General features: G+C 49.5%; 2 protein-coding genes and 1 long non-coding RNA gene across 8 annotated transcripts in view; 2 read left to right on the top strand and 1 right to left on the bottom strand.

Moving 5' to 3' along the window:
• Positions 1–1,312: 1,312 nt before the first annotated feature.
• GGCX (gamma-glutamyl carboxylase) lies at positions 1,313–19,045 on the top strand. The gene is made up of 15 exons (XM_012933550.2): positions 1,313–1,428; positions 2,080–2,250; positions 3,378–3,536; positions 4,054–4,219; positions 8,007–8,085; positions 9,313–9,419; positions 10,506–10,669; positions 11,177–11,442; positions 11,573–11,704; positions 12,267–12,418; positions 12,824–12,993; positions 13,198–13,328; positions 13,757–13,904; positions 14,077–14,272; positions 15,139–19,045. Exons 1-15 carry the CDS (start codon positions 1,386–1,388, stop codon positions 15,329–15,331), a joined length of 2,277 nt encoding a protein of 758 aa, XP_012789004.2. The 5' UTR covers positions 1,313–1,385; the 3' UTR covers positions 15,332–19,045.
• A 584-nt stretch (positions 19,046–19,629) lies between these two features.
• MAT2A (methionine adenosyltransferase 2A) lies at positions 19,630–26,142 on the bottom strand. The gene is made up of 9 exons (XM_055123557.1): positions 25,919–26,142; positions 23,904–23,981; positions 23,696–23,818; positions 23,390–23,502; positions 23,153–23,296; positions 22,540–22,758; positions 22,144–22,326; positions 21,864–21,997; positions 19,630–21,238 (listed from the first exon to the last, which is right to left on the bottom strand). Exons 1-9 carry the CDS (start codon positions 26,007–26,009, stop codon positions 21,136–21,138), a joined length of 1,188 nt encoding a protein of 395 aa, XP_054979532.1. The 5' UTR covers positions 26,010–26,142; the 3' UTR covers positions 19,630–21,135.
• Positions 26,143–26,252: 110 nt separating this feature from the next.
• Positions 26,253–27,800, top strand: part of LOC129400159 (uncharacterized) — a 65,045-nt gene continuing 63,497 nt past the window's right edge. For all 6 annotated transcript variants that reach the window (XR_008627488.1, XR_008627490.1, XR_008627493.1 and 3 more), the window contains exon 1: positions 26,253–26,372. This is a non-coding gene — a long non-coding RNA (uncharacterized LOC129400159). The remainder of the gene's footprint in view (positions 26,373–27,800) is intronic.

Below are 27,800 nucleotides of genomic sequence, written 5' to 3'. Positions count from 1 at the left end.
TTTTTTGCTCCAGTAGGTTATTTCATTGTTCTTATTCAGAATTCCCTAATGAACTAAGATATAAAGCTTCTTTTATCTTTTCTTGTGTGTGCGGGGGGAGGGGGGTATTTCTGCATTGCTCCTTCAGCATTGCTCAGGACTCCTAGTTCTGTGCTCAGGGATCATGCATGGTGGGGCTCTGGGGACCATAGGTCGAGCTATCTTCCATATGCAAGTCAAGATCCTGAATTTTTGCACTATTTCTGGCACCCCCAATTAGCCTTCAAAAACCTAGGCTTTGTGTGGGCCAACACCTGTTGATACCCAGGGGCTTTTTTTTTTTTTTTTTTTGGTCACACTTGTGGTGCTCAAGAGTTTACTCATAGCTCTCTACTCAGGAATCACTCCTGCTGGTGCTTGGAGAGCCATACGCGAGCCAGGAATCCAACGCAGGTCAATGCCAGGCAAGTGCTTTACCTGCTGTACTACCTCTCTGGACCCCAGGAGCTACTCTTAGCTTGTTGCTGGGGTGTTCAGGGAGGTGCTCAGGGGGCCATGTGGTACCCTGCATCTAATCCTGCCAGCAATCCGTATCCTTCAGTCCTCTGAGCCACCTGTTCATAAAATTTGTGTGTGTGTGTGTGTGTGTGTGTGTAAAGTATACTTTCCCCTCACACAAAATGTCACACCTGGGCAGGGAGACAGTACAGCAGTTAGGGTGCGTGAGCGCAGGACCTGGCTGGATCTCGGTACCGCAAATAACGAGAGGCTCCCCGTTCCCCCTCACACAGCACCGCCTCTTTAGCCTTCCCTTGCCCAATGGACCCGCTTGGGGGGGCCATACCCTCCTGCCCGGCTATAAAAGGCAGTGACACCTGTAAACATTTGTCAGCGTCGTAGCACAGGAAAGCTAGGGATGTCTTAACTTTCAGAAAACTCCGATTTCCCGAAACCACACCCGTCCCGTCCCGGCTGCACGGCCCCTGCGGAGAGGACTGGGGAGACCGGCTTTCTTCAGGCGGTGTCCCGGCTCTGCGGAGGCCTGAGGAAGCCACGCAGGGAAGCTACAAGCAGGGGAGGCCTGAGGCGGGAGCGAGACCAGGGAACCCGAAGCAGCGCCGAGCGGATCGGGAGGGGAGGCCGGGGGGCGCAGGTGACGCCCGCCACAGCGCCAGCTCGGCGGCTTCCGGGAAAAAGTGAGCCCCGCCCTCGCCCCGCCTCGCCCTGCCCTCGCCCCGCCCTCGCCCCGCCTCCTGCCGCCAAGCAGGGCCACCCGCGCCGCCTTTTACGACAGTTCCGCGCTTTCCGGCGCGGCTGCTGAGGTGTCGTGGGCTGGGGGGCGGGGTTCCAGCTGGCCCTGGCGGCGGGGCGCGCGGCGGCTGCGGCTCCGTGGCCTCAGCTGAGGGATGGCCGCGTTGGCGGGGTCGGCTCGGGCCGCGCCCGATCCAGGTGGGTGCCCTGCGGCGGAGGACGGCGCTGCTCAGAGGGGCTGCGGCGGCGGAGCGCCCCGGGGACGGGGGGTTGGATGAGAGATAGGGGGCTTTGGGGGACCATGGGGGAGGGACTTCACTGCAGGTATTTCTGGTGCTGAACCAGGTAAGCAGACGCCCTGCTGCTGGGGCCGTGATTTCTGGGGTTTGCACATATATACGTATGTACATGTATCTCACATATGTATGCATATCTATCATTGCAAACCCCAGAAGTATATGTACATATATACACATACATATTTGCACACCACAGTATACTTATATATATTTGTAGCACTGCACTTGAGCAGTGTCGTCCCGTTGTTCATCGATTTGCTCGAGTGGACACCAGTAACGTCTCCATTGTGAGATTTGTTACTGTTTTTGGCATATAGAATAGGCCATGGGGAGCTTGCCAGGCTCTGCCGTCTCAGTAGCTTGCCGGTTCTGAGATGGGCCGAGGAATCGAACTTGGGTCAGCCACGTGCAAGGCAAACGTCCTGTACCTGTTGTGCTATCGCTCCAGCCCATATATATTATATATTTGTAAACCCCAGAAATGTGTGTGTGTGTGTGTGTGTGTGTGTGTGTGTGTGTGTGTATCTTCACACCTGTTTATTGGTTGCAGGTCAAGTACAAAAAGCAAAGGTTGGACAGACCTCAGGACCCAGGCAGGGAGGCTGGATGGGCAAACTGCTGGGTTTTGACGGGACTGACTTGTCCAGCTGGGAGAGGCTGGTGAGCCTGCTGAATCGACCCACGGATCCTGCAGGCCTGGCTGTCTTCCGTTTTCTCTTTGGTAAGCGGGGCGGGACCTGGTGGGGTGGGGTCGCGGAAAGAGTGGCAGTCCGATTTGTCCGTGAGAGGTTAGAGAGGTCTTTGTGGAGTTTAGGAGCAAGCCCAGCTTTGTTTCCGCAGATGAGAGTTTGAACACCTGAACTCCGGAAAAGAGCCCGTAGGAGATAAGAGAGGCAGAGAAACAGGGACACGACTTGCTTATGGCATGAAGTTGCCCAATTTCTCTGCAGAGGACTAGATTTCAGAGGGAGGGCTGGGGTTAAAGGTGAACTTTTCAGCTGTGACTCCCGCATCCAGAACTTCCTAGTGCACAGGCCACAGCCCCTGTGCTTGCAACAGGTTCTGGATGTGATGAGTCTGCTCGGCACAGTGGCTTGGAACCCGGACAGTTCTGCTCTGTGGGTGATGGTTGGCAGTGTCTGGAGATGCTTTGGCACAGTGGGGAGAAGGGGAAATGGATGTGTGTAGAAGCCAGGGATGCTGCTAACTACTTGCAATGCGCAGGATAGCCTCTCCCAGCCCATAGTTACGGTTACCTAGTGCAAAATGCAAGTACTCCTGGAGTTAGTTCTGGCTTCCTCACCTGAAGCAACCCTTCCGCTTCCCCTAGGGTTCTGGCAGAATGTATTCTGGATGTGCCAGGAAGAGAAAGAGGTGGAGAGGCACTACACTGGGCACCTTCACATAGTAGTTTGGGCCTTTGTAAATTTCTATCCAGAACCTCCTGAGAGAGAGAGAGAGAGAGAGAGAGAGAGAGAGAGAGAGAGAGAGAGAGAGAGAGAGAGAGACAGAGACAGAGACACAGAGAGAGAGACAGAGACACAGAGAGAGAGAGACATAGACAGAGAGAGACAGAGAGAGAGAACGCTGCTCACTTTTGTAGTGTTTTTGATTGCCTTTCTCTAATCTTCTTTGCAACCCTGTGAAGTGTTCTGCGCCCCTTTCACAAGTGGTGAGTGGAGGCACTGAGGTGACTGCACCGTTGGCACAATGGCTAGCACAGAGAAATCACTGACATTGTTGTTGAGTGCAGAGCCAGGGTCAGGGAATAAAGAAGTCTTTGGAGCTGGGTGCGCTAAACTATTACAAGGCTTCCTTGACCTGAGACCCTTGCCCCTGCATTCTCAGGGCTGCTAATGGTGCTGGACATCCCCCAGGAGAGGGGCCTCAGCTCCCTGGATCGAAGATACTTGGATGGACTGGACGTGTGCCGCTTTCCCTTGCTGGACGGCCTGCAACCACTGCCACTTGACTGGATGTACCTTGTCTATACCATCATGTTCCTGGGTGAGGAGACTCTGGGATACATGGCTGTGTTGACCGGCTTCCTCACACAGAGACACAAAGCAAGCCAGTGAATGGCCAGTGTCTTGGGTTTCTTGCTTTATTTTCATTTTTTTGTTTGTTTAATTTTGGTCCACACCTGATTATGCTCAGGGATTATTCCTGACTGCACTAAGGGATTACTCCTGGCAGTGCTCAGGAGGCCATAGGGGATGTTGGGGATCGAACCTGGGTAGGTTATGTGCAAGGCAAGTGCCTTACGTGCTGTACTATCTCTTTGACCCCTCTTACTATATTTCTACTATGTTGCATTATTTCATTCTTCTGATCTCTGTGCCATGTGAGCTCTGTCTTCCTAACTCTTAAAAATATTCGAAGAGCGTGTAATCTTCATATCTGATTTTACCTGATTACAAAATGTTTTATGGCTTTTCTTAGTCCCACCTGTAGCCTGTTCTCAGGGGCCTGGGGCTAGTGGTAACCTCTTGACCTCTTAATTGTCTTTCCTCACAAATTCTAGGGGCACTGGGCATAATGCTGGGCCTTTGCTACCGGCTAAGCTGTGTGTTATTCCTGCTCCCGTACTGGTATGTGTTCCTCCTGGACAAGACGTCGTGGAACAACCACTCCTACCTGTATGGTTTGTTGGCCTTTCAGCTGACCTTTGTGGATGCAAACCGCTACTGGTATGAATCCAGGGGGACGACGGGGAGAGCTTGGCTGCATTAGGATGATGTCTAGAGCTAAGGACCCGCGGAGGGTCTAGAATTTGTACCAACATGTGTCTTTTTCAATCTTGCATTGCACAGTGTGGTCACAAGATCACATTTTGATTTGGATGGACTCGGGAGGGGGAAGGATCAATAAAGTTGGGGCACTTTGTATGAAAAAACAACAACAACCCCCCCCCAAAAAAAAAGAGAGAGCAAAATGGCTCCATTCCCCTCTTCACTCCCCATTTCTCCCCAGGTGCCTTGATCTGTCCATTTCCTGTTATCCTCTTAGGAGAAGAGAAGACTAACTGATCAGTTAGTTAGTCATCAGTTATGCCAGGCATAACTGATTTCAGATATTTTGAGGTGGTTGTGGGGATTTCCTGTGTCAGCCCCCAGGGGTGGAGTAAGAGGGGGAGGCCCAGGAAAGGCCAGCAGGGCTGCTCTGGGGGCTGTCCTGGGAGGAGGTGGCTCTCCACGACATCCAATGCCAATCTTTCAGGGCACACATTTTGGAGACAGGTGGTAGGGTGGATGACCCTTAAGGACTCTTCCCAGGAAAAGTAAATAGAAGAGGTTAGGAAGTTGGCTATAGAAAGTTTCTCAAACACTTTTTTTTTCTTTCCGCTTTTTGGGTCACACCCAGCGATGCTCAGGGGTTACTCCAGGCTTTGCACTCAGGAATTACTCCTAGCAGTGCTTGGGGGACCATATGGGATGTCGGGGATCGAATCCAGGTCAGCCGCATGCAAGGCAAACTCCCTGCCCGCTGTACTATTGCTCCGGCCCCTTCTCAAACTCTCTTAGTAACTTATCAGTCGTCAGTCACATTTCATTTGTTTAGACACACAGAATATTCCATTTTATTTTGGTTTAGTTTTGTTTTGTTCTGGCTGTTTGGGTCACACATAGTGATGCACAGGGGTTACTCTTGGCTCTGCACTCAGGAATTATTCCTGTTGATGCTCGGGGAACCATATGGGGTGCCAGGGATTGAATCCAGGTTGGCTGCATACAAGGCAAACACCCTACCCACTGTGCTATCACTTTGGCCCCCTCAGGCCCTGTTTAGATCTTTAAACTTACTCAGAATGGCCAGCTTTTGGGGGCTTCTTTTTGTGTGTGTGTGTGTGTGTGAGGTCACACCCAGTGATGCCCAGGGCTTCTCCTGACTCTGCACTCAGAAGTTACTCCTGGGATGCCGGGGATCGAACCTGGGTTGGCTACATGCATGGCAAACACCCTACTTGCTATGCAATTGTTCCAGCTCTTGGCCAGCTTTTTTGGTTATTTTGGTCCACACCTAGCGGTGCCTAGGGCTTTTTCCTGGCTCTGCACTTAGGGGTCATTCCTGGCAGGCCTGGGGAACCATACGGAGTGCCAGCAGATTGAACCCAGGTTGGCCGTGTGCAGGACCATCCTTTCTGTGTCTGCCCCCGCCCCGCCCCAAAAGCTGCTCTGATCACATAGAATTATGGAGCAGTTTTGTGTTTGTGTGTTTGGGAGAGTCGCACCCAACAGTGCTTAGGGTCACTCCTGACTCTCGGGGATGGTGGGGTGCTTAGGTACAGTGCAGCGATAGGGATTTAATTAGGGCTTCCTGTATGCAAAGCCTGTGCTCAGACCATTGAGTTATATCTCTGGCCCAAGGGGCAGTTTTGACAGACTATCCCTGAAATTTTTCTTTTTTTTTCTTTTTGCAGAACTTAGGGGAATAATAATATCACTGAGGGCTTTCACATACCAGGGACTATACTGAACACTTCATTTTCCTCATGCTAACTCTGTGTGTGGTCTGTGTGATGTATCCTTTTTTTTTTTTCTTTCCCTTTTTGGATGAGAAAATCGAGGCCTAGTAAAGGGTTTGCCTCAGATTGCTCAGTCTATGAGAGGCACAAAGGAGAGTTCACGTCTCCTTTGCTGTCTCCAGTGCTCTTGAGCATCAGTGTAAGCTTTTCTTTCCCACCTTCCCGCCCAGTCTTTGTCTTCTCCCAAACCTGCTTTGCTTCTGCCTCCCGGGATGCATCTGCTCAGAGTTGCCTGTCACTTCTCTCCTGAAGGAAGTTGCCAGCAGGTGCCCCCAGTGCCGGGTGAATCGTCAGTGTGTCTTGGAAATTGACTTTGAAAGCACCGTCTGCATTTCCATACACCCTGAGCTTTTCCTGCAAATCCGTGTTTTAAAAAATTTTATTTTTATTAAGTTTTTCACAGGACTGGAGCGATAGCACAGCGGGTATGGTGTTTGCCTTGCATGCGGCCGACCCGGGTTTGATTCCTTTGCCCCTCTTGGAGAGCCCAGCAAGCTACCGAGAGTATCCCGCCCGCACAGCAGAGCCTGGCAAGCTACCCGTGGCGTATTCGATATGCCAAAAACAGTAACAACAAACCTCACAATGGAGACGTTACTGGTGCCCACTCAAGCAAATCGATGAACAACGGGATGACAGTGCTACAGTGCTAAAGTTTTTCACAATAATTTATTACATTTAATAGTTGAACACCAATCCCACCACCATTATACCTTCCCACTACCTTATTTTGAATGTTTCCACCTCAAACCCCAAACCCTGCATCCAAAGCACAGCCAAAATAATTTATGTTGCTTGTTATGAATAGCCTTCTAAAAATGATCCAGAAAAGTTTCCTTAGAGGAAAGTGTGTGAAGATTATTGTATTTCACCCTGGAGCCATTAAGCCCTTCTACAGATGACTAACATTTTGTTAAAGGTTGAGTCTTGTGTGCTATATATTGTGTGTGTGTATATATGTGTGTGTGTATGTATGTATATATAGTACTATATATGTATATGTATACACACATATACATATATTTTCCTCATGAGATTGGTTGCTTCCTACTTTAAACCCTATCAAATGTGGTATGCTACTCTTGAGACATTAGTGGTATAAAGTATGAGATGCTTCAGGAATTCTAAAATGTCAAATATAATTATACAGCAGATTCACTCATGGGTGAGACTCTCTGAGCCTGTGAAGCGGCTGTGAGTGTGGCAGTGATTGAGTTCTGGAGGTTTTGGTTGCTGGGCTCTTGGGGCGGGGAGGGAAGCTTACCCGCCCCCTCCAGCTTGCCCCAGACGAGACAGCCTGGAGCGGGGTCTAGAGACATCTCTGGTGTGTTGTTCTGTGTTACTGTCTTCTGAGAGCTTTATTTCTGAGTCAGTGCAGACCCATTCTTTGTCATTTCCTAGTTGATTTGGTCCACTACCATCAGCCAACTAGCGTGGTAACTAGTAATGAATGTGGCACTTCTTTTTGTTAAAACTGTAGTGACAGACCTGACTTAAAAATCTATCAGTGATCTCTTTTGAGTGATAGCATAGTGGGTAGGGCGTTTGCCTTGCACGCAGCCAACCTGCGTTCGATTCCCAGCATCCCATATGGTCCCCTGAGCACGGCCAGGGGTAATTCCTGAGTGCAGAGCCAGGAATAACCCCTGTGCATCGCCGGGTGTGACCCAAAAAGGAAAAAAAAATCTATCAGTGATAGCTCTGGCTTAAAATGATTGTTTATCATTTGCTCAGATAATTCACCTGCTCTTGCAAGTGCACCAGCCGGCAAGGCTACAGATAATTAACTATTGCTCAGATAAGTAAAAAAAAATAAATAAATAAAATAAGAGGCTTCCCAACAACCCAGAGAAGCAGAGAGGAGATGGGAGATGTGGGGTAGATTTTCAGGTACAGGAAGGAAGGCGGCTGGACCGAGGGGCCTGCCTGAGTGCTTGCCTCCCCTGGTGTAGGTCTGTGGATGGCCTCCTGCATCCCCGCAAGCGGAACACCCATGTGCCTCTCTGGAACTATGCCGTGCTGCGTGGCCAGGTAGGGGAGTGTGGGGAGGACGGAGGTATGTGTGGGAGCGGCCATCAGCCTGGCCAACCCACTGCCTGATTTCTCTCGCTTAGTTCTGGACCTTCTCTTTTTCTCTTTTGCTGGAAAGCCAGTCTGTCTTTTTTCCATCATTTCTTCTCTAGTTCTTTTTTTTTTTTTATGGGGAGCCGGGGTAGTAGGGCCACACCCAGTGGTGCTCAGCGCAGGTCCTATTCCTGGTTCTCTTGCTAGTGCTCGGGAACCATACGGGGTGCAGGGGATTGAGCTGGGGTCAGCCGTACGCACAGCCAAGTGCCATAACCCCTGTATATTTTTCAGTCTCGTCATTGTTTTCGCTCTAATTTCTTGGCTCTCACCTTGTCTTGAATATAGCTTTGTCTCTGGTAGACTCCTCATAAGAGAAAGAATAATATCTAAACTTTATGACTTTGTTTTTTTTTTTTTTTTGCCACTCCCAGCGTTAAGGGGTTACTCTAAGCTCTGTGCTCAAAAATTACTCCTGGTAGGAACTTGGGCCCATAAGGGATGCTGAGACTCTAACCAGGTCGGCTAATGCAAAGTAAGCGCCTTACCTGCCATACTGTCGCTCCAGCACTGGCCTCATGACCTTTTTCCCTTTATCCCTGACCCTGCCTGGCATTGGTAGGATGTTAAAAATTCTTACTGCCAGAGAAATAGCACAGGGCACTTACCCAACACATAGCTGACCTCACTTGAATCCCCAGCACTGCATAGTCCCCCAGCCCCTCTGGGAGTGACCCCTGAGTGCACCCCTGAGAATTGGTCCCCAGACCAAGCAAAGTGAAAAAGAAATCCTTACAGCTTGTATGACTAGAGGAAAGGATGCTCCCTCGGGCCCTCGGCTGAGCTCAGAACTTGTTTCATATTGGTAGAAAACAAGGTTCGGTGTCTAGCGTTGGTTTGGCCTTATTTTGGGGGGATACCTTTGCATGGAGCTGAGCCCCCTGCCCTTTCCCGCGTGCAGACTGCTCTCCAGCCCTTTGTCTCACATTTTCTTTTTTTTTTTTTTCTCTTTTGGGTCACACACAGTGATGCTCAGGGTTACTCCTGGCTTTGCACTCAGGAATTACTCCTGGCAGTGCTTGGGGGACCATATGGAATGCTGGGACTCAAACTCGGGTCGGCCATGTGCAAGGCAAACGCCCTCCCCGCTGTGCTATCGCTCCAGCCCCGTTGTCTCACATTTTCTGTTCACAGATCTTCATCGTGTACTTCATTGCCGGTGTGAAAAAGCTGGATGCAGACTGGGTTGGAGGCTATTCCATGGAGTATTTGTCTCGGCACTGGCTCTTCAGTCCCTTCAAGTGAGTCGGTTCAGGGCAGAGGCGTCGGTCCTTTCCTTTCCTGTCCCTTCACTGCTGCTGTCATGACCAGGTCTCATACACATTACTGTGCTCACATGTTATTTTTTGTTTGATTTTTTTTTTGGTGGCCACACCTGACGATGCCCAGAGTTTACTCCTGGCTCTGTGCTTAAGAATCACTCTGGGGCCAGAGTGATTCCATAGTGGGTAGGGCATTTGCCTTGTACGTGGCCGACCTGAGTTCAATCCCCGGCATCCCATATGGTCCCCCAAGCATCGCCAGGAGTAATTCTTGAGTGCAGAGCCAGGAGTAACCCCTGAGCATCGCTGGGTGTGACCTAAAAAGCAAAAGAGAGAGAGAAAAAAAGAATCACTTCGGGCGGAGCTTGGGGGACCATATGGGGTGCTGGGGATCCAGCCCAGGTCAGCTGTGTGCAGGGCAAATGCCCTACCCTCTGTAGGCCCCAAGAAAACCTAATTTTGTTGTTGTTTTTGTTGTTGTTTTTGAGCCACATCTGGCAATACTCAAGGCTTCCTCCTGACTCTGCACTCAGGGATCACTCCTGGCAGTGTGAGGGGGATCATATGGGGTGCCTGGGATCGAACCCAGGACAGCCGTGTGCAAGGCAGGTGCCCTACCCATTGTACTATCACTTCTGCCCCAAGAAACTAACTTTTTATAAAACAGTTACATCCCTCTGATTTTTCTCTTCCTCCTGTTTCTCCTTTCCTTTGTTTTACTTCGTTCTTTTTCTTACTTCATGTTCATTTTCAGTTCCTGCAGGAGAGTTTTATTATGCTGTTAGTGAGACATTAAACTTTCTGTCTTCTCCTGTATGCCCCCTCTGACCTTACAGACTTATCTTAAACTCTGCCTCAGGAGACTTGCCCTGGTCATGTAGTTGTGTTGAAAAAAGGTTGGATATGGCCGTGTTCGGGGTTGGGAAGAGGCAGGAACATGGCTGCAGTTCTGCCGTGTCTTCCTGTGGAGTTTTTCTGCTGCGTGCTGGATCAGTCCTTTGGCGAGGCTGGGAGCAGAGGCCCTGCTGCTGTGACTGTGCTGACCTTTGTCCTTGCTGTCTGCAGACTGGTGCTGTCTGAGGAGATGACTAGTCTCCTAGTGGTACACTGGTGCGGACTGATGCTGGACCTCTCGGCTGGTTTCCTGCTATTCTTCGATGCCTCAAGACCCATTGGCCTCTTCTTCGTGTCCTACTTCCATTGCATGAATTCTCAGCTGTTCAGCATCGGTCGGTACCTAGAGTCTGTTTGGAAGCTGGAAAGCAGGGCTGGAGCCATAGTGCAGCGAGTAGGGTGCTTGCCTTGCACATGGCTGATCTGGGTTCAGTCCCTGGCACCCCATATGGTTCCCTGAGCCTGCCAGGAGTGCTCCCTGAGTGCAGAGCCAGGAATAACCCCTGAGCATCTCCAGGTGTGGCACCAAACCAAACCAAAATAAAAAAGCCCTGGAAACCGAGGTTCACAGGGAGGGACCAGTGAGGAGCGGTTTGGGAGTGGGAAATAGGCAAGGAGCTGAATGCAGTCTCTGTGGAATGCAGATGATTCGGGAGGAGAGGATTGGAGTTTCTGGCCGAGTATGTTGTAGGATAAGGAACTCAGGAAAGTAAATTCCTGTAGTTCCAAATTTCTTTTCTAAGTGGGATCCCTGGGAGAACTATCCTAAGCGAAGGGGGTTCCAGCGACTCCCCATGTTTCCCCACACTCCAGAAACACTTCTCTCCCCGCCACCTTCCCAGGTATGTTCTCCTACGTCATGCTGGCCAGCAGCCCTCTTTTCTGCTCTCCTGAGTGGCCTCGGAAGCTGGTATCCTGTTGGCCCCAAATGCTGCAAGAACTGGGGCCCCTGCAGGCTGCCCCTCAACCCAGTGCTTCTTGCGTATATAAGAGGAGGCGGGCCAGAGGCAGCCAGAAACCAGGCCTGCGCCACCAGCTGGGCACGGCCTTCACCCTCCTCTACCTCCTGGAGCAGCTCTTCCTGCCCTACTCCCACTTCCTCACCCAGGTATGATGTGGGCTGGGCTGGGCTTGGGAGGTGGCAGGAGCATCAGCGGGCGGGCATTCCGACACTCTCAGCAGAGGGTGGGGTGGGCATGAGAGCCCCTGAGTGGACTGTCTCTGCTCTGCTTTTCAAGGGCTATAACAACTGGACCAACGGGCTGTACGGCTACTCCTGGGACATGATGGTGCATTCCCGCTCCCACCAGCATGTGAAGATAACCTACCGTGACGGCCGCACGGGCGAGCTGGGCTACCTTAACCCGGGGGTGAGTTCCTGATGTGGGCACTTGACTTCTTCAGCAGCGCCCTGAGCTTTGGGGGGGTCCCACTTTCTTTTTTTGGCTTTCAGGCCACACCCAGTGTCGCTTACTCCTGACTCTGGATGCAGGGATCACTACTGGTGGTGCTCAGGGAACCCTATAGGGTGCCAGGGATCGAATCTGGGTTGGCCATGTGCAAAACAAGTACCCTACTTGTCATACCATCGCGCCTGTCCCTGGGGTTCCACTTTGACCCTAAGCATAATTCATCATAAAATGTCTTGGGTTCACTTTGAGCTTTCTTGGGCGTTGTGGGCTGAAGTAGGGCTATGTTGGTGACTTCCGTGAATTGCGATTAGATTTAAGGAACAGAAGTACTACTAGCCCAGCCACAAAAAGTCCACCCCCCACCCCCACTCCCCATAGATAAACTCAGTGTCGTGGGGTTTTTCCAGACCACTCCAGCCACCTGGTGTCTCTGTGCCAGCAGCAGCACCTGACACCCCACCTCCCACCATCTGGAAGAGTGGCGGCACCACACTGGGACTAACGCAGAGGTTTGGGGCAGGTATTCACACAGAGCCGGCGATGGAAGGATCACGCAGACATGCTGAAGCAATATGCCACTTGCCTGAGCCATCTGCTTCCCAAGTACAATGTCACTGAGCCCCAGATCTACTTTGATATTTGGGTCTCCATCAATGACCGCTTCCAGCAGAGGTGGGCATGGGAGCGGCCACGGGGAAACGGTGAAGTCCAGCTCCTTTTTGCCGAGACAACTAGCCTGTGCTTCCCCCTCTAGAGTGTGATGTTGCTTGAAAGGCGTTTTTTTCCCCTGTGGTGCATGTCTCTGCGGACTTGGTTGTGGGCATCACTGGCTTCCAGCAGGGGGCGCTCGTGTTTAGAAGAGAAAACTGATTTGTTCTCTTAGAACCTGTTAACACGATTTTCCTCAGGTGGCCACTAACCCCCTTTCTTTTCCAACGCTCCAGAATCTTCTTTCCCTCCTCTCTCTGCCCAGGACTGGTGAAAACTCATTGACATAGGCCATTCTGTCTGGAAACAGTGATGGAATTTCTGCTGGGCGGGCGGCTGTGACCTTAGAACCTGATTTTCTTTACAAAGGATATTTGACCCTCGTGTGGACATCGTGCAGGCCGCTTGGTCCCCCTTCCGGCCAACCCCTTGGCTGCAGCCACTGTTGATGGACTTGTCTCCCTGGAGGACCAAGTTACAGGAAATCAAGAACAGCCTGGACAACTACACTGAAGTGGTGTTCATTGCAGATTTCCCAGGTCTGGCAGGAAGCAAGGAGATTTTGCCATCTTCCCCTTTCAGCTTCTCTTGGCCAAGACCCCAAGTGTGGTATAGGGAGGGGACCCTCGGTGGGAGGATGAACCCTGAGGGGTGGTCTCAGGGAGGGTGTGATGACTCATTTCTGGCTGGGAGTGAGTTCCCTCCAGCAGGGGCTGGGCTGGCATCTGTGTTGCTCCTGACAGGGCTGCACCTGGAGAATTTCGTGAGTGAGGACCTGGGCAACACTAGCATCCAGCTGCTCCAGGGGGAGGTGACTGTGGAACTATTGGCAGAACAGAAGAATCAGACTCTTAAGGAGGGAGACAAAATGCAGGTATTTTGCTGGAATTCACAATGGCACAAAGCTTAGATGATTGGAGTGGTGTTTTTTCGGGGGGGGGAGGTGGGGTGGGGGTAGACCACGCCTGGGGATGCTCAGGGCTCACTCCTGGCAGCTCCCCAGGGGCCCTATGCAGTACTGGAGATTGAACCATGTCAGCTTTATGGGAGGCGAGTGCTGTACCCACTGTACTTGCTCTCTGGCTGAGCGGAGCTAAGATAGACTTACAGTGCTTGCCCAGAGGAATAATGCAAGTGAGCCTCAAAAAATAAGGGCCAGTGGGGTATGGAGAGCCTCCTCTTGGGTTCCAGAGGTAGGTCACTCCAAAATACAACCAGAAGATGCCCTGGAGCGGAGGTATAGGGAGCTTGGGGACTGACTCGGGAGAACTTAGAGTAATCTAGTTCCTTCCTCCTTGCTAGTTGCCTTCTGGTGAGTACCATAAGGTGTATACGACATCACCCACTCCTTCCTGCTACATGTACATCTATGTCAACACTACAGAGGTCGCCCTGGAGAAGGACTTGGCATACCTACAAGAATTGAAGGAGAAGGTTGAGAATGGAAGTGGTGAGTATGTAAAGGCTTAAGTAGAGATAGACCCTTGTTAGAAGAACAAGGATTTAACCATTGAAGAATGAAGCTGAGAAAAGGCAGCAAAGAATTTAAATTCTCTGGGTGGCTCTAGGGGAATTCTGAGAGAATGATCTGTGGTTCCTCTTTTGTTGCCATTTCTGGGCAGAAACGGGGCCTCTACCTCCAGAGCTGCAGCCCCTGCTGGAAGGGGAAGTCAGAGGGGGCCCAGAGCCAACTCCTTTGGTTCAGACCTTTCTTAGACGACAGCGAAGACTCCAGGAGCTTGAACGGCGGCGGAATACCCCCTTTCACGAGCGGCTTTTCCGCTTCTTCCTGCGAAAGCTTTATGTCTTCCGTCGCAGGTGAGTTTTGCCATGGTGTTTGTCATTTCCCTCAGATGTTTGCAAACTGGTTAATCTGAGGATATAGCAGGGTGGGGTGGGGTGGAGCTCCCAAGTGATGTTCAAGTGGCCCAGGAGCCACTTGTTATTGGCTAACTGGGCTGACGGTCAATGCAAGAACCCTAGGATGAAGTTCTGCTCGGGCCTGTAGTTCTGGGAATACCCTGGTCACCCCAGCAGTGTTAGGGGCTTCCAAGGCCATATTCAGCAGTTTGGGGCGGGGGGTTCTAGGGTGATGCTTGGGTGACCTTGTGGTGCAGGGAGTCTAATCCTGGCTGGGTGCATGCCGGGCATGCACTACTATCTTTTGGTCCCCCAAGCTGAGTACATTTTCTTTGATGAAAGCAGGAGAGGACAATCTAGCACCAGGTCTCTTTCCTCTTTCCATTTTCTCCCCTTTTGGTGGGGAAGGAAGTAGGCATACCCTAGCAGTGCCCAGGGACCATACATCCCAGGGGTTGAGCCCAGCCCTGCTTGCAGAGCATGTGCTCAATCCATGGAGCCATCTCCTGGCTGCTGCTCTCGCCGTGTCAGTGGGAGAGTAATTGAGTCACCTCTGATGGCCTTGTTTGGCCATATCTTAGCTCAGCTTCACTGTGGGTTGTCCCTGATACCCTCTGGCCGGACTGTGTAATTTTCCAGAGAGGCTGTGGGGTGTGGGATCTGGGATCGTAGCTGTTTCCCGTTAGGGCTTTGGGAGGCTACCTATACTGAAACAGGAGTTTGGACACGTCCCCTTTTTGTCTTTTATTTCCATGGAAATCTTGAGTACAAAGCAAAAGATTTAAACGACCTTAAGAGAGACTGGATTATTTTGTCTTTTCCAGCTTCCTGATGACTTGTATTTCACTTCGGAATCTGGCATTAGGCCGTCCATCCCTGCAGCAGCTGGCCCAAGAGGTGACATACGCAAACTTGAAGCCTTTTGAGCCAGCTGGAGAGCCAAGCCCTCCAAACACAGATTCTTCAGATTCTAATCCTACTGAGCCAGATTCTGAACACGTTCACTCAGAGTTCTGAGGGGCCAACATTGGCCACAGACGCAGAAGCAGTCACAAGAACATTTTACATGTACAGTAGAAATTTGGAAAAATAATTTCAGGTATTTTTTTTTTAATTTCCTTTCTTGTCCATATCTATTTTTTTTTTGTCCATATCTATTTTTAATTAGCTTGGAGGAGCCAAGAAATGAAACACAGTTAAGATTTACCAATCCAAGGTTGAGGGGCCAGGAGGGGGTTGAAAACAATTTGAAAATATCCTTCTAAGTTAATGGGGTGAAAGATAGGTTTTTAAGAGATTGACTTGCTCGTAAGCAAGATTCAGTGTACCATAAAAACCATAGCTTTAGGGCTTTTACCTTGCACGCAGTTGACACAAGATCCCTGGTATCCCATATGGTCTCCTATGCACTGTCAAGAGTAATCCCTGAGCACTGCTGGGTGTGACCCAAGCTGTTATCAAGTGATTGCTGTGTGCTTAAAGCATTATGTAAAAGCATTATTGCCTGCATTATTGCAGTCCTGAATACAGTCTGTACAGCTCCATTTTCCAATTGGAAAAAACTTGAGGTAGAGAGGTAATATTTGCTCAGAAACACACTGTGTAAAGAATGGACCAATAATATGAAGCTCAAGTCTGTTTGACTTAAGGTTCTACACCCTTGTTAATTTTCAGAATTACTGAGAGTTTTTAAATGAGGCTTAGGGCCAGATTGCTAGTACAGGGGTTATGGCACTTCCAGAGGTCCCTTAAGCACACTGGGTTGGCTCCCAAATCCACAAAATAAAAAATGTGGCACAAAACTTGTCTTAATTATAAATCTTGGCTGATGAGTAGATTCTAAATTCAGTTACTTTCTCTCCACTGCAGTTCTTTGTTGCTGTTATCTATACAGCTAATTTTTTTTTTTTTTTTTGCTAGCAGTTGAATAGTTAGGATAGTAAGTCTACTAACACAGGAAATTTAGAGGATTTCTCTAAGAGTAAACAATATTTAGCACTATTCTAGCTGTAAGCAGGTAATGTAAGAGAGTCAGAGAAAGGATTAGGAGTGTTTACAGTCACTTTGTAAGTTTGAATGTGCAAGGGAGGTTCAGGAAACTATTCCGTGAAAATCCAGTGGCCTGGTACTGGGCTAAGAATACAGTGTAGGGGCTGGAGAGATTTCACAGTTAGCTAAGGCACTTGCCTTGCACATGGCCGATCTGGGCTCAATTCCTGGTGCCCCATATGGCCCTCCAAGCCCTGTCAGGAGTAACCCCTAAGCATTGTCAGGTATGGCCCCAGAACTAAAAACAATTTAAAAGATACAGCTGTAGGCTCTTGTTTTGCATGTGGCGACCTGGGTTTGATTTCTTCCGCTGGAGTGATAGCACAGCAAGTAGGGTGTTTGCCTTGCTCATGGCCGACCTGGGTTCAATTCCTCCATCCCTCTCGGAGAACCTGGCAAGCTACCGAGTATCCCACCTGCACAGCAGTGCCTGGCAAGCTACCCGTGATGTATTCAATATTCCAAAAACAGTAACAAGTCTCACAATGGAGACGTTACTGGTGCCCGATGAACAGGACTATAGTGCTACCCCATATTCCTAAACTCTGCCATATATCCTGAGCACTGCTGGGTGTGGCCCAAAAGCCAAAATAAAAGAACCGATACCATTTTGTTTCAAAGCCTCCTTATGATTCATGGCCTTACAGCAGACTAGTAGTAAATTGTTAAGTCTCAGTAAACTTAATGAAAGGCTTCCCATGCCCCACTCTACCATACCCCCAAGAAATTTTCTTAGGGTTCTTTCCTAGAACCCACCTTTTTCACTGCACACACATGGGTTGTCCGCACACAATTACCAGTGATGCTGTTTGTCTTGATACCTATATAGTGAAATTAACTCCACCTGAATGTCAGGCAAAGTTTTAACAGAACTTGTCATCTGTCTCTCAACTCAGATCTGCTTCTGCTAAGTGAATGGCAACTATTATCAGTATTGGTTATTTTATACTTTCTTTTGGGTAACTATTGGTTCAGTACTTGAAGTGGCTCCTGGGAGTGCTTAGGAACTATGTAACATATAGGATCAAACCCTGTCCTTTGAACAACTTTCCTGACCCACCTTAATCATTTTTGAGGCTGGGCTGGGGGTACTATTAGATCTTGGATATCTCTTAAAAGAGAATGATTTTTTTTGTGGTTGCTTATATTATTTTGGTTTTTGGGTCACATCTGAAGATGCTCAGAGGTAAAAATCCTAGCTCTGTACTCAGGAATTACTCCAAGTGGTGCTCGGGGGACCATATTGGGTGCTGGGTATCGAACGCAGGTCAGCATGTGCAGGGCAAGTGCCCTACCCAGAGTACTATCTTTCCAGCCCCTTTGTTATATTTTAAAAAAAGAATGTGATTTGAAAGTAGGGGAGAGTACAATTGTGTAGGGCATTTCCTTCTCACACGGCCAACTCAGATTCAATTTCTGGCTCCCTTCTGAATCTCCAGCCACACCAGAAGCGATCCCTGAGTGGAGCCAGGAGTAAGCCCTGAACACCAGGTGTGGCACAGAAATCAAAACCGAACCACAAAACCCAAAAATTTCCTGTGATTTAAAGTTACTGATATGAGATTTAGACATATAAAGGCTGCAGCAATAGCACAGCAGGTAGGGTGTTTGCCTTGCATGTGACTGAGCCAGGTTCAATTCCTCCGCCCCGCTCTTGACAGCCCAGCAAGCTACCAAGAGCATCTCAACCACACCCCAGAGCCTGGCAGACTACCTGTGATGTATTCAATATGCCAAAAACAGTAACAGCAAGTCTCACAATGGAGACGTTACTGGTACCCGCTCGAGCAAATCGATGAGCAAAGGGCTGACAGTGATAGTCATCCAGCAACATTCAGGGTTTACTCTGCATTCAGCAATCACTCCTGGTAGGGCTCAAGGGACCACATGTATTAGGAATAGAAATGAAGGTTAGGTGCATTCAAAGCCTCAAATCTGCAGCACTGTTCTTTAGGACCCACATTTTTATTTCAAGTCCCATTGAGCATACTTTGTTTTGGACCATACTTGGTTGTGCTCAGGGTTTACTGATGGGGTTCATACAGAGTGCCAAAGATTAAGCCCAGGATGGCTCTAGTTAACTATTCCTTCTAGCCCCAGCCCCAATTTTATTTTCTATTATTAAACTCACCTCCATCCTTTCAGCCTTTGTATTAGGTATAGAGCAGAACAGGGCCACCATATAGTCCTACAAATCAAGACCTAAATAAGGCCCCCTCACTGAGGTCAAATGTACCTGACAATTTCAAGTTCACGAAACATTGCATGGGGCGGTGATAACATAGATGCCATTAAGATTTTTCCTCTTCCCCTAAATTCCCTCTCCTGACCTCTCATGGGGAAAGAGGGCCCGCAGGGTCAGAGATAGTACAGGGGTTAAGGCATGTACATTGCGTACAGCTGACCCACCTAACTCCCAGGCACCACACACCCCTCCATCCCCCAGCACTGTCAGGACTGACCCTGAAGGCAGCTAGGTGTGGCCTTTAAGAGAACTGTCCATGTGATTCAAATTGCAAGTTAGGTCGTTGCAACAGCGTTGTCATATGGCACAAAATGCTCAACCTTCTTTTACCTGTTCTGCATAGTGCCAGTGGCTGAAGACATTTGAGGACAAACTGCCAAATCAAGCTTTGGAAAAGGTGTAAGCATTTTCATTAAAATTGTTTATATTCTGCTTTACGTCCATGCATTTGTCTTTTAAGATGCATTAGAAACTGGCCCCTCATAACCATACTGTGTACTTAAAACCTTTTACACTTGGTTTATGGGAAGAGGTTAACCAAAACTTAAGGATATGAAACACTTTCAAGTTGCAGTCAGAATATGAAAAGGGTGTTTAAATTTACAAGACTGGACTTCACTTCCTGTTTCCACGTTGCTTCTAATGCCCTTTAATGCCCAAATAACTAGCAGTATGGGAGAGGCTTCTATACAGGAGATTTACAACTAAAAATGCAATGCTGTGAAGTGAGATCTTTTGGGGGGGCCTCACCTGGGAGGTGCTCAGGACTACTCATGGCAGTGCTTGGATCATATGTAGTGCCAGGAATTAAAGCAGAGTTAACTATGCAAGGCAAGTGCGTAGTTCCTTAATCCCTATGCCATCTGATCTCTAAAATGAAATCTTGAACCTTCCCTTTTACAAGTTGACTTAAAAGTAAACACAGAGGGTTTGAACAGTTCCCCCTCAACTACAGTGTAATTGTTCATTATGTCCTCAGGTCATAATCAATGCCAAAACACTTTAAAAAAATGGAGACAAATTAAGGTAGAACCTAGCATTTTATTAGATCTTCATTAAACTGTTGGAATTGAGAACCAGACATACGTAATAAACCTCCAAAAATAGATCCTGAAAGGCACTTTCTGCTTAGGGCAAGCAGTCATGGAATAAGCATGTAAACAAGCTGGCTTCTCTGTACCACACCAGCCAAGTCCGCTTTCTCCATGGCCAGCTGCACCAGCTCTGCCCTCCCTTCTGTTAACACCAGCCAGACCCCCTGTAGGTCTAACCCAAGGTTTTTCTGTAGGACACCTTGGCCTACCTGGGAATGCTGGAAACATGTTAAAGGAATCATGGTGTTGAGGAAAAAAATCTTTTAAAAGCTGCCATCTGAGGTGATGGCTTCTCTGTACTTACGCCATACCCCAGAATACAATAAATAAGCAATTAGAAAATGTTCAAGTATGAAGGGATTTTCTCCTCCCCGCCAAAAGCACTGCTCTCTGAAGGAAGCTGGTTTCTCTGTAGCTACACCAACTACTCAGAAAGCTCACTGGACCTGGTTTTGAAAATAAAACAAAGTTAAAACCCTGGGAGGAGCTACTGTGCAGTGTGGAGTACTCGGTCTTTCTTATAAAGAAAAAAAAAAAGTTATCTGGTACCAAAGTGTGCAACCTACAGACCTCAGGTACTGCCCCGTGACTTCTCTGTATGACATCACAAGGCTGCCAAGTGCCTGTTTTTCTAGAGCTAGGAGTTGGTGGTTTGGCTAGTGCTGAAACCATGCATAGGATTGGTTTGCTAAATAAAAACCTTATTACGTACGTCCTCCAAAAGACAGCTGAAAGTGGAGAGATTTTGATTTGGTGCTGTTTAAGAGATGGCAATTAAGAGCATAAGCACCGGGAGATGGTTTAATGGTAACTGCCTTTCTTTTTAAAGTGTCAGGCTAGAGCTCCAACTGGAACTTGCGTTACATGCAAGATTGATTGGATAGGGAACACTCCCTGACAAAGAGCTACATAATTAGAAATGGATCAAGTTATAGGGAGGATAAGGGAAGGCTTTACATTCATAATAGAGCTCAAGACATTACAAATTCATGCTGACAGGGCTGTGGCATTGCCAGACAGGCTATAATGGATCTACAAATACTTTACGTGCACATTACAAGGACATTTTCAGCATTTGGTGGGAAAGTCAATGCTACTAGCGTTTTAGAGGGTTGGGTGATGGGGCACAAAGTTTCAATCTCAAAGCATTATTTACTACAGTGCTGTTGGGTTTGTTTCTAGGCAGTTACATGGATCACCTATGCTCACTAAATTCATTATACTGGTGAACAAAACACCTAGGGACAGAGTAGCAAGCCCAATTTACAGTCCCCCACACAAGCTAAAATTCATGTCATTGACTAGAGTGACCTGCAACTGATCAGGAGCTGAAAGAGGACAGGTAAATTTAGGAGGAAGGGCCCTTTCCCTCAGAGCTTGAAGGCTTCTCTGTAGCCTACGCCAACAAGTCTGGGGAAAAAAGGCTAACACTTTCAATATTTAAGCTTTTTGGGCACTTCCCATGGGAAGCTGTCCCTACCAAAGTGGCCATAGGCTGCAGTCCTCTGATAAATTGGCTTCTTCAGATCCAGATCCCTGGAATATACAAGTCCGTAACTTAATATGTAGCATTCAATTAAAGTATAAAGCAAAACAATCAGCAAGACCCATTTTCAAGAGTTCTGGCAAATGAGTTCAGTTCTCTGGGATATGCTAGGAAAGAAGTTTGTGGCAAAAGTATGTTACTTCCTGGTGTCCAAACTCCTGCACAGTCCTTATTAGTAACTACAGTTCTTGTTTTTCCATCCCTGGCTCAACAAATATGAAAACTTGTCATTATTCTGAGAAATATCAAGTGTCAGAAAAGCTCATCTGATGTCACAGAATACTTACCAAGGTCCCATGCCCACACCCTACACCATGGTTATTTTTTGGTAACAACATTGACCACACTCCAACCATTTATCTTTACATTCTTAAATAGTACAATCCCAAAGCCACCAATTTCAAAGATGACATTGGGAACTAACTAGTTGCAGAGAATTACTTCTCTTGAAGCCTTAATGAATCCGACAGTTAAAAAAGGCAACAAAACCATTTTTAGGAAATAATCTCCCAATTGTGTTTTCCTTCACACCTTCACCTCCTTCAGACTTGCTATTTTATATCCACACACCCACACCCTCAATGTTTCACTAGCAATAGGCTTTACCATCTTTACCTGACAATGACCCCAGGGCGGAGGTCAAAATTCTTCTTCACAATCTCTAATAGCTCTCTCTCACTCTTCTGAGAGGTGCCATAATGGAAAATGGAGATAGACAATGGATGAGAAACTCCAATAGCATATGAGACCTAAAAGGACGCAAATGTCACAAGTCAGTGATGAAGACTTACACTTTTGTATTACACTTCTGTAAAAGACCAAGTATGTAAACAAATACCCTCCCATTGACATGTCGTTTAATCAGCCCCAATTTATTATATAAAAGAATACATACCTGAACAAGAACCCTTCTGCACAGACCTCCTTTAACAAGGGACTTTGCCACCCAGCGAGCAGCATAAGCAGCTGAACGGTCCACCTTGGTATAGTCCTTTCCTGAAAAGGCACCTCCTCCATGAGCTCCCCAACCACCATATGTGTCCACAATGATTTTCCGGCCAGTCAAGCCAGCATCACCCTGAAATCACAGTATTTAAATCACTTTATGACTAATCCTTTTTATTACTGCTCCGAGTTCAATAAATGCCTATTCTGTATTAATCAGCAAATATCCTGAGAAGTCACAGCTACGCTTTCAGAAAAATCTAGGAAAAAGTGTGATGGTAGCCACAAATCTTTGAAATAATCACCAGTGGAGATATATAAACATATACAGATTAGAAAGTCTTACCTGAGGCCCACCAATAACAAATCTGCCACTTGGTTGTAGATGATAGATTGTATCCTCATCAAGGTACTTTGCAGGCACAACAGTTTTGATGACCTTCTCCTTTAGGGCATCCCTCATCTCATCAAGACAAACTTCTTCATCATGCTGAACAGATATAACAATTGTGTGGACTCTGATAGGAAGCACAGCTCCTCGATCCTGCATATACTGCACAGTCACCTTTAGAAGACAGATTACAGATTATCAGCCTATGAAATGGCTTTTTCTTTGCTTTTTTTTTTTTTTTTGGGTCACACCTGGCGGTGCACAGGGGTTACTCCTGGCTCTGCACTCAGGAATCACTCCCTGGCGGTGCTCAGGGGACCATATGGGATGCTGGGAATCAAACCCGGGTCGGCCGCGTGCAAGGCAAACGCCCTACCCGCTGTGCTATCGCTCCAGCCCTGAAATGGCTTTTTCTTAAGATCTACCCTAAGTAACCAAAAATCAATTAACAAAAAAACCATTAAAAAAAAATGCTGTACTATTGCACTGACCCCTAAACTCAGTTCTGATGAAACTTACAGAAGTCCTAGGCCACTGTTAACATGTTGCTAATTTTATTATCACTTACTTGAGTTTTGGAATCTGGGCGTAGCCAAGGCAAAGTGCCATTTCGGCGTAGTTCAGCCAGCTTGGCATTTAGTTTGTGTGCTAAGACAATGGTTAAAGGCATACATTCTTCAGTTTCATCAGTGGCATAACCAAACATCAAACCCTGAAAAAGGAAGAGCCACCCATGTAATCAATCCAAACTTTTAAGTTTAATAACATTTAAGAGTTGTGAATAGTTTGTCTTCTAGCAAGATACCTGGTCTCCTGCACCAATGTCTTCCTCATTTCGGTCAAGATGAACACCTTGAGCAATATCTGGTGACTGCTGCTCCAAGGCTACTAGCACATTACAAGTCTTGTAGTCAAATCCTATAAATGAAAAGCTTTATTTGAAAAAAGTTGACTAAGAACATCTTCTATTTTCAACATTTACCCGGAAATCGAAATACTACCACGTAAGTCAAACATACCTTCATACACTGTTCAACGTTGGAATAAAAAATAACCAAACCACACAACTGAAGTTATAGGAGTTTAGAAAAGACAACTCACTAAAACACACCTTTTGAAGAATCATCATATCCAATGTGTTTAATGGTTTCACGAACCACTTTCTGGTAGTCAACAGCAGCTCTGGATGTAATTTCTCCAGCAAGAAGGATCATCCCAGTTTTAGCAACAGTTTCTAATAAAAGAGGTTTTAAATGTCACTTTTGGATAGAACAAATTTTTTATGTCCTCCATCCCATCAGTCGAGTGTCTGAACCTACCACAAGCCACTTTGGCGTCAGGGTCTTGCTGAAGGTGGGCATCAAGGACAGCATCACTGATTTGGTCACAAATTTTATCTGGGGAGGCAAAAATCTAGTTTTAAACTTCCAAGTTACTCTAAGAATGTCATGCACTCCATCTTCTTTATGAGTATACTTAAAAAAAAACCTTTGGGAGAACTTAAGGTAGCAAAACTTACTAAAATTCATCCATTTAAAAAATCTGTTTCAAGTGTACAACTCAGCTTTAACTGCTAAGTACTGATTTACTAGTTATTTGCCTGAAGAGCAAATGGATAAAGCTGGATAAAGTAGTGTATGTTAATCAAAAACCTGACATCATGTTCTTACTATAGCTGCACGGCAAACCCTCCAATTCAGGTCAGCTAGAACACCCTCGCAAGTTTAATGCATTTTAGCATTTTTCAAGTACTTCAGTCCATCTCCAAATTAATACATAAAAATTTCAACCTCCCCGACAGTCTCCACAACTGGAACAATTTTATATACTAAAATTACTGAAGTGGAAATATACAGAGGTTTACCTCCAAATTTAAAAAAGTAAAACTAGGAAATGTTTAGCTGTTAGTGATTTCAGTAACATTCACATCTCCAGTTGCAATTCTGCCTACTTCACAATATATTCCACAAAATGCACAAAACCCTGTACATTTGGAGGTCTGGAAACACTGAGACCAGAGGGAATCCAGTCTGTCATATCTCAGTAACTAAGGTTAAGGGTCCACTAACGCCAAAAGTTAAGCACTGAAAGCAAAAAAATACTTATCAAAGCAAAGCAAAGCAATGACCCGGCCGTGAGCAATTTAGGCTTAAGAGCTGACCATAATTTGGGAACATCCCAAACCGTATTCTTGTCGATCACAATACCGAAACACGGAAAGCTGGAGAATTAGAAATATCCCAAATGATCCCTTTTCCTGAATTTTCTAGAAGCACTGACACAGTCAAGTGTTTTGCAGTCAAGGCAGAGGTTCAAGACCTGGCTCTGCAAACTATTCCAACAAACTAGCCCCTCCCCATCACACCCGAATCTCACTCGAGACCCTCGCGGGGCCGGGTGACCCGTCTGTCTTCTTTCCTGGCGCAAAGCTGCCCACGTGATTCTGTCCCAGGCAAGCGTTTACCAGACAGAAAACGGGTCCTGAGGGCGGACTCTTAAAACTGTCACCGCGGCCGCCCGAAGAACGGGCAGCAGCTGTCTAATTAGCAGAGGCCCTGTCGCCGGCGCTGTCAAGGCTCGCGCGCTGCACGGCCCGGCGGCCTCAGCGGCCCGCGAGCACACGGACCCGTAATGGCGGCGCAGTGGACAAAGCCCAGCCACGGCAAGGCCCAGGACACCCTGCCTCCCGCTCTGCTCCGTCTCCGAGGCGCGGCGGGGCCACGGCGCGGCGGCGCCCACTGCGCTCCGGCCCCGAGCGCCGCGCGCACGGCCCAAATAAGGACGGCCGCCGCCTGCAGGCGCTATATTTAGCCGGCGGCTGTCACCTTCCAGGCCAGCCCCGCTCCCGTCCCAGGGGGTCGCCGCCGCCGCGCAGCCCTCCGGGGCCCCCCCCACGCCCCCGGCCCCCGCGCTTCGGAAGCGCGCCGGCTCCCCCTCGCCCGCACGCCACATGCGCCAACCACGTGGCTGCGGCTGCAATGCGGGGCGCGCGCTCTCGCGGGCCGGCCGGACGCGAGCCCTCGGGGCGGGTCGCCCACTCGCGATTTTCCGGCCGGCGGGGCGGAGGCAACCGGGCCCAGCCTGGGCCGAGGAAGAGAAAAGCGGCCGCGGCCCACGCCCTTCTCGTTTTCTGGAATCTTCCGCGTGCCCGGGCGCGCGGCCGGATGGGAGGCGAGGCGGGGGGGAGGGGAGAAGCGGCCACGCGCTCAACACCGGCGGCGCCACGAGGAGGGCGCGCAGCCGCCTCGGCCCCCGAGCCCGGCGGGCGGAGGCCTCCGGCGCGGGCATTACTTGCGGGCCCCCCCTCGCTTCCTTCCAGGTCCCGGCAGCTCACCTGGGTGGCCCTCTCCCACAGACTCTGAGGTGAAGAGGAACGTGCCCTCCTCGATGAACGCCTCGTGGAAGCCGTTGAGCTGCCCGTTCATGTTGGCGTCGGCAAAGGTGGCGGTCGGCGAGGCAAGTGGAGAGCGGACGAGGCGGAGGCGAGGCGAAGGCTGAGAACGCGCAAGCCCAGACGGCGTCTAGCAGTCCACGGACAGGCGGCGAGGAGCGAACGAGGCGGCGGGCGGCGCGGCCCAGTATTTATACAGCAGCCCCGGCGCGCGCCCGGCGTGGGCCCCGCCCCCCGGCACCGCGCGCCAATGCGCCGCCGCGCGGCGGGGAAGGGGCGGGGCGTCAGCTGGGCGCGGGCGGAACCACTCGGCGATGCGCGGGGGGAGCCGAGGCGTGTTGCCTCGCTGAGGCGATTTCACCCCGTCACGCAGATCTGACGGGTGGTAAATAAGAGCGTGAGTATCCCGAGGCGTCGTGCCCCCCGTGTGGCGGGGGGGATAGAAGGCGACAGAGGTTTTGTGGCGCTGCCCCCCTGTGCCGTGACATGGCACCTCCCTTCCGACCGTTGGCTGGGCGCCCTGGCCGCGAGGTCGCGACCCCCAGCGGCGGCCTCGAGAATCGGGTGAAGGTTTTTGTCCTTGCCGAGGGTCTTCCTGGCCCCCCACCTTGCGGCGACCCTGTGGCGGGGCGCGGCGGCCCCGGGCCACGTGCGAGTGGCCATCTTGGCGGGCCGGCTCGAGTGCTTTGCGTCGAGCGCGCGGCTGGCGGCTGCGGAGCCCGAGGGGCGGCCGCCGGCCCGTTGCTGGCCGTGCGTGGGTTCACAGCCGCGGTGGTGGAAAGGACCCGCGAAGGCGCTCGGGGAGGGCGCCCGGCCGCTGTGCCCGCGCTTGCCGCCCGCGGCCCGGCGCCCGGCGGTGAGGGGCCAGTGTCTGAGAGGAAGCCACAGTGCCCTTCCAGTCGTGTGTGCGGGAGACCTGACTAGCTTCTCGGGGGGTGGGGGGCCATCTCGCCTTTGGGTGCCGTCCCGGCGGCCGGCGCCCATCCAGCTCACTACACCGGGGGGCTCCCGGGGAGAGGAGGGCCCGGGGGGGCGGCGTGGAGAGGAGCCTCAGCCCGATTTCCTGCAGCGCCTGCCCTCCAGGAACGCGCGCTCGGAGAGGAGCTGTCGCTGTGCCACTTGTCCAGGGCCGGCCGGGGACCCGGACTAGACCGGGGTCTGGGGCTAAGCCCGCCCGCCCCGACGGCCGCACGCGCCCTTCGGTGGCGAAACCCGGTGGTCCCACGTCTCCCCCACTCCCCCCAGTTGCTCTGGGCGCCAAAACGGGTAAATGGGGAAGAGGCTGAGCGCGGGGCTGTGCGCGAGCGAAGGTGGGAGTGGGCCGGGTGGGAAACAATGGCAGCCCTCGGGCTGTGCAGGGGCTCTGACAAAGACGGGAGAGAACGGCGCTCGTCTCCGCTTCCCGACCCCCCTCCACTCGCGCCCCAGCCGGCCGCCCGTAAGCACAAAAGAGACAATGACCGTAATCTTATTTTTATATGTTGGCTTTTATGTTTCAAATTAAAGTAATTAGGGGGTATACGTTTTTTTGTTTTACTGCATTTCACTTTTTTTTTTTTAAAGAATGCCAATTTGTTCATTCACAATGAATAATAAAAATACCAATTGGAACAAAATGCATGTGTAGGCTGGTCAGAACATTATCTCCCAGCAGAAAAATCTTTATGGAAAGCCAGGATAGAATTTATTTGATTACTATGAAGTTAGAACAAGAGGATTAGCTAAACCCAGATTAACTCTGTGCTACCAGTTCCTTAGTGGGTTAGTCCTGCCAAGAAGATCAGAATCAGCTGTTCATACCCACGCCTCATTCTTGCTCCAGACC

The sequence above is a fragment of the Sorex araneus genome, chromosome X, assembly GCF_027595985.1.
Source record: "Sorex araneus isolate mSorAra2 chromosome X, mSorAra2.pri, whole genome shotgun sequence".
Taxonomy (NCBI): Eukaryota; Metazoa; Chordata; class Mammalia; order Eulipotyphla; family Soricidae; genus Sorex; species Sorex araneus.
The sequence above is the reverse complement of the archived record's forward strand: the minus strand, read 5'-3'. Positions and strand labels throughout refer to the sequence as shown.

Bases quoted from the DNA above. Each gene is read 5' to 3' on its own strand.
- GGCX (XM_012933550.2), top strand. From the start codon at position 1,386: ATGGCCGCGTTGGCGGGGTCGGCTCGGGCCGCGCCCGATCCAG. The intron at 8,086-9,312 runs GTAGGGGAGTGT...TTCTGTTCACAG, and splicing joins ATGCCGTGCTGCGTGGCCAG to ATCTTCATCGTGTACTTCAT. The intron at 13,329-13,756 runs GTATTTTGCTGG...CCTCCTTGCTAG, and splicing joins AGGAGGGAGACAAAATGCAG to TTGCCTTCTGGTGAGTACCA.
- MAT2A (XM_055123557.1), bottom strand. From the start codon at position 26,009: ATGAACGGGCAGCTCAACGGCTTCCACGAGGCGTTCATCGAGGAGGGC. The intron at 23,819-23,903 runs GTAGGTTCAGAC...CTCTTTTATTAG, and splicing joins TGACGCCAAAGTGGCTTGTG to AAACTGTTGCTAAAACTGGG. The intron at 21,239-21,863 runs GTAAAGATGGTA...TGTATATTCCAG, and splicing joins CGCCCTGGGGTCATTGTCAG to GGATCTGGATCTGAAGAAGC.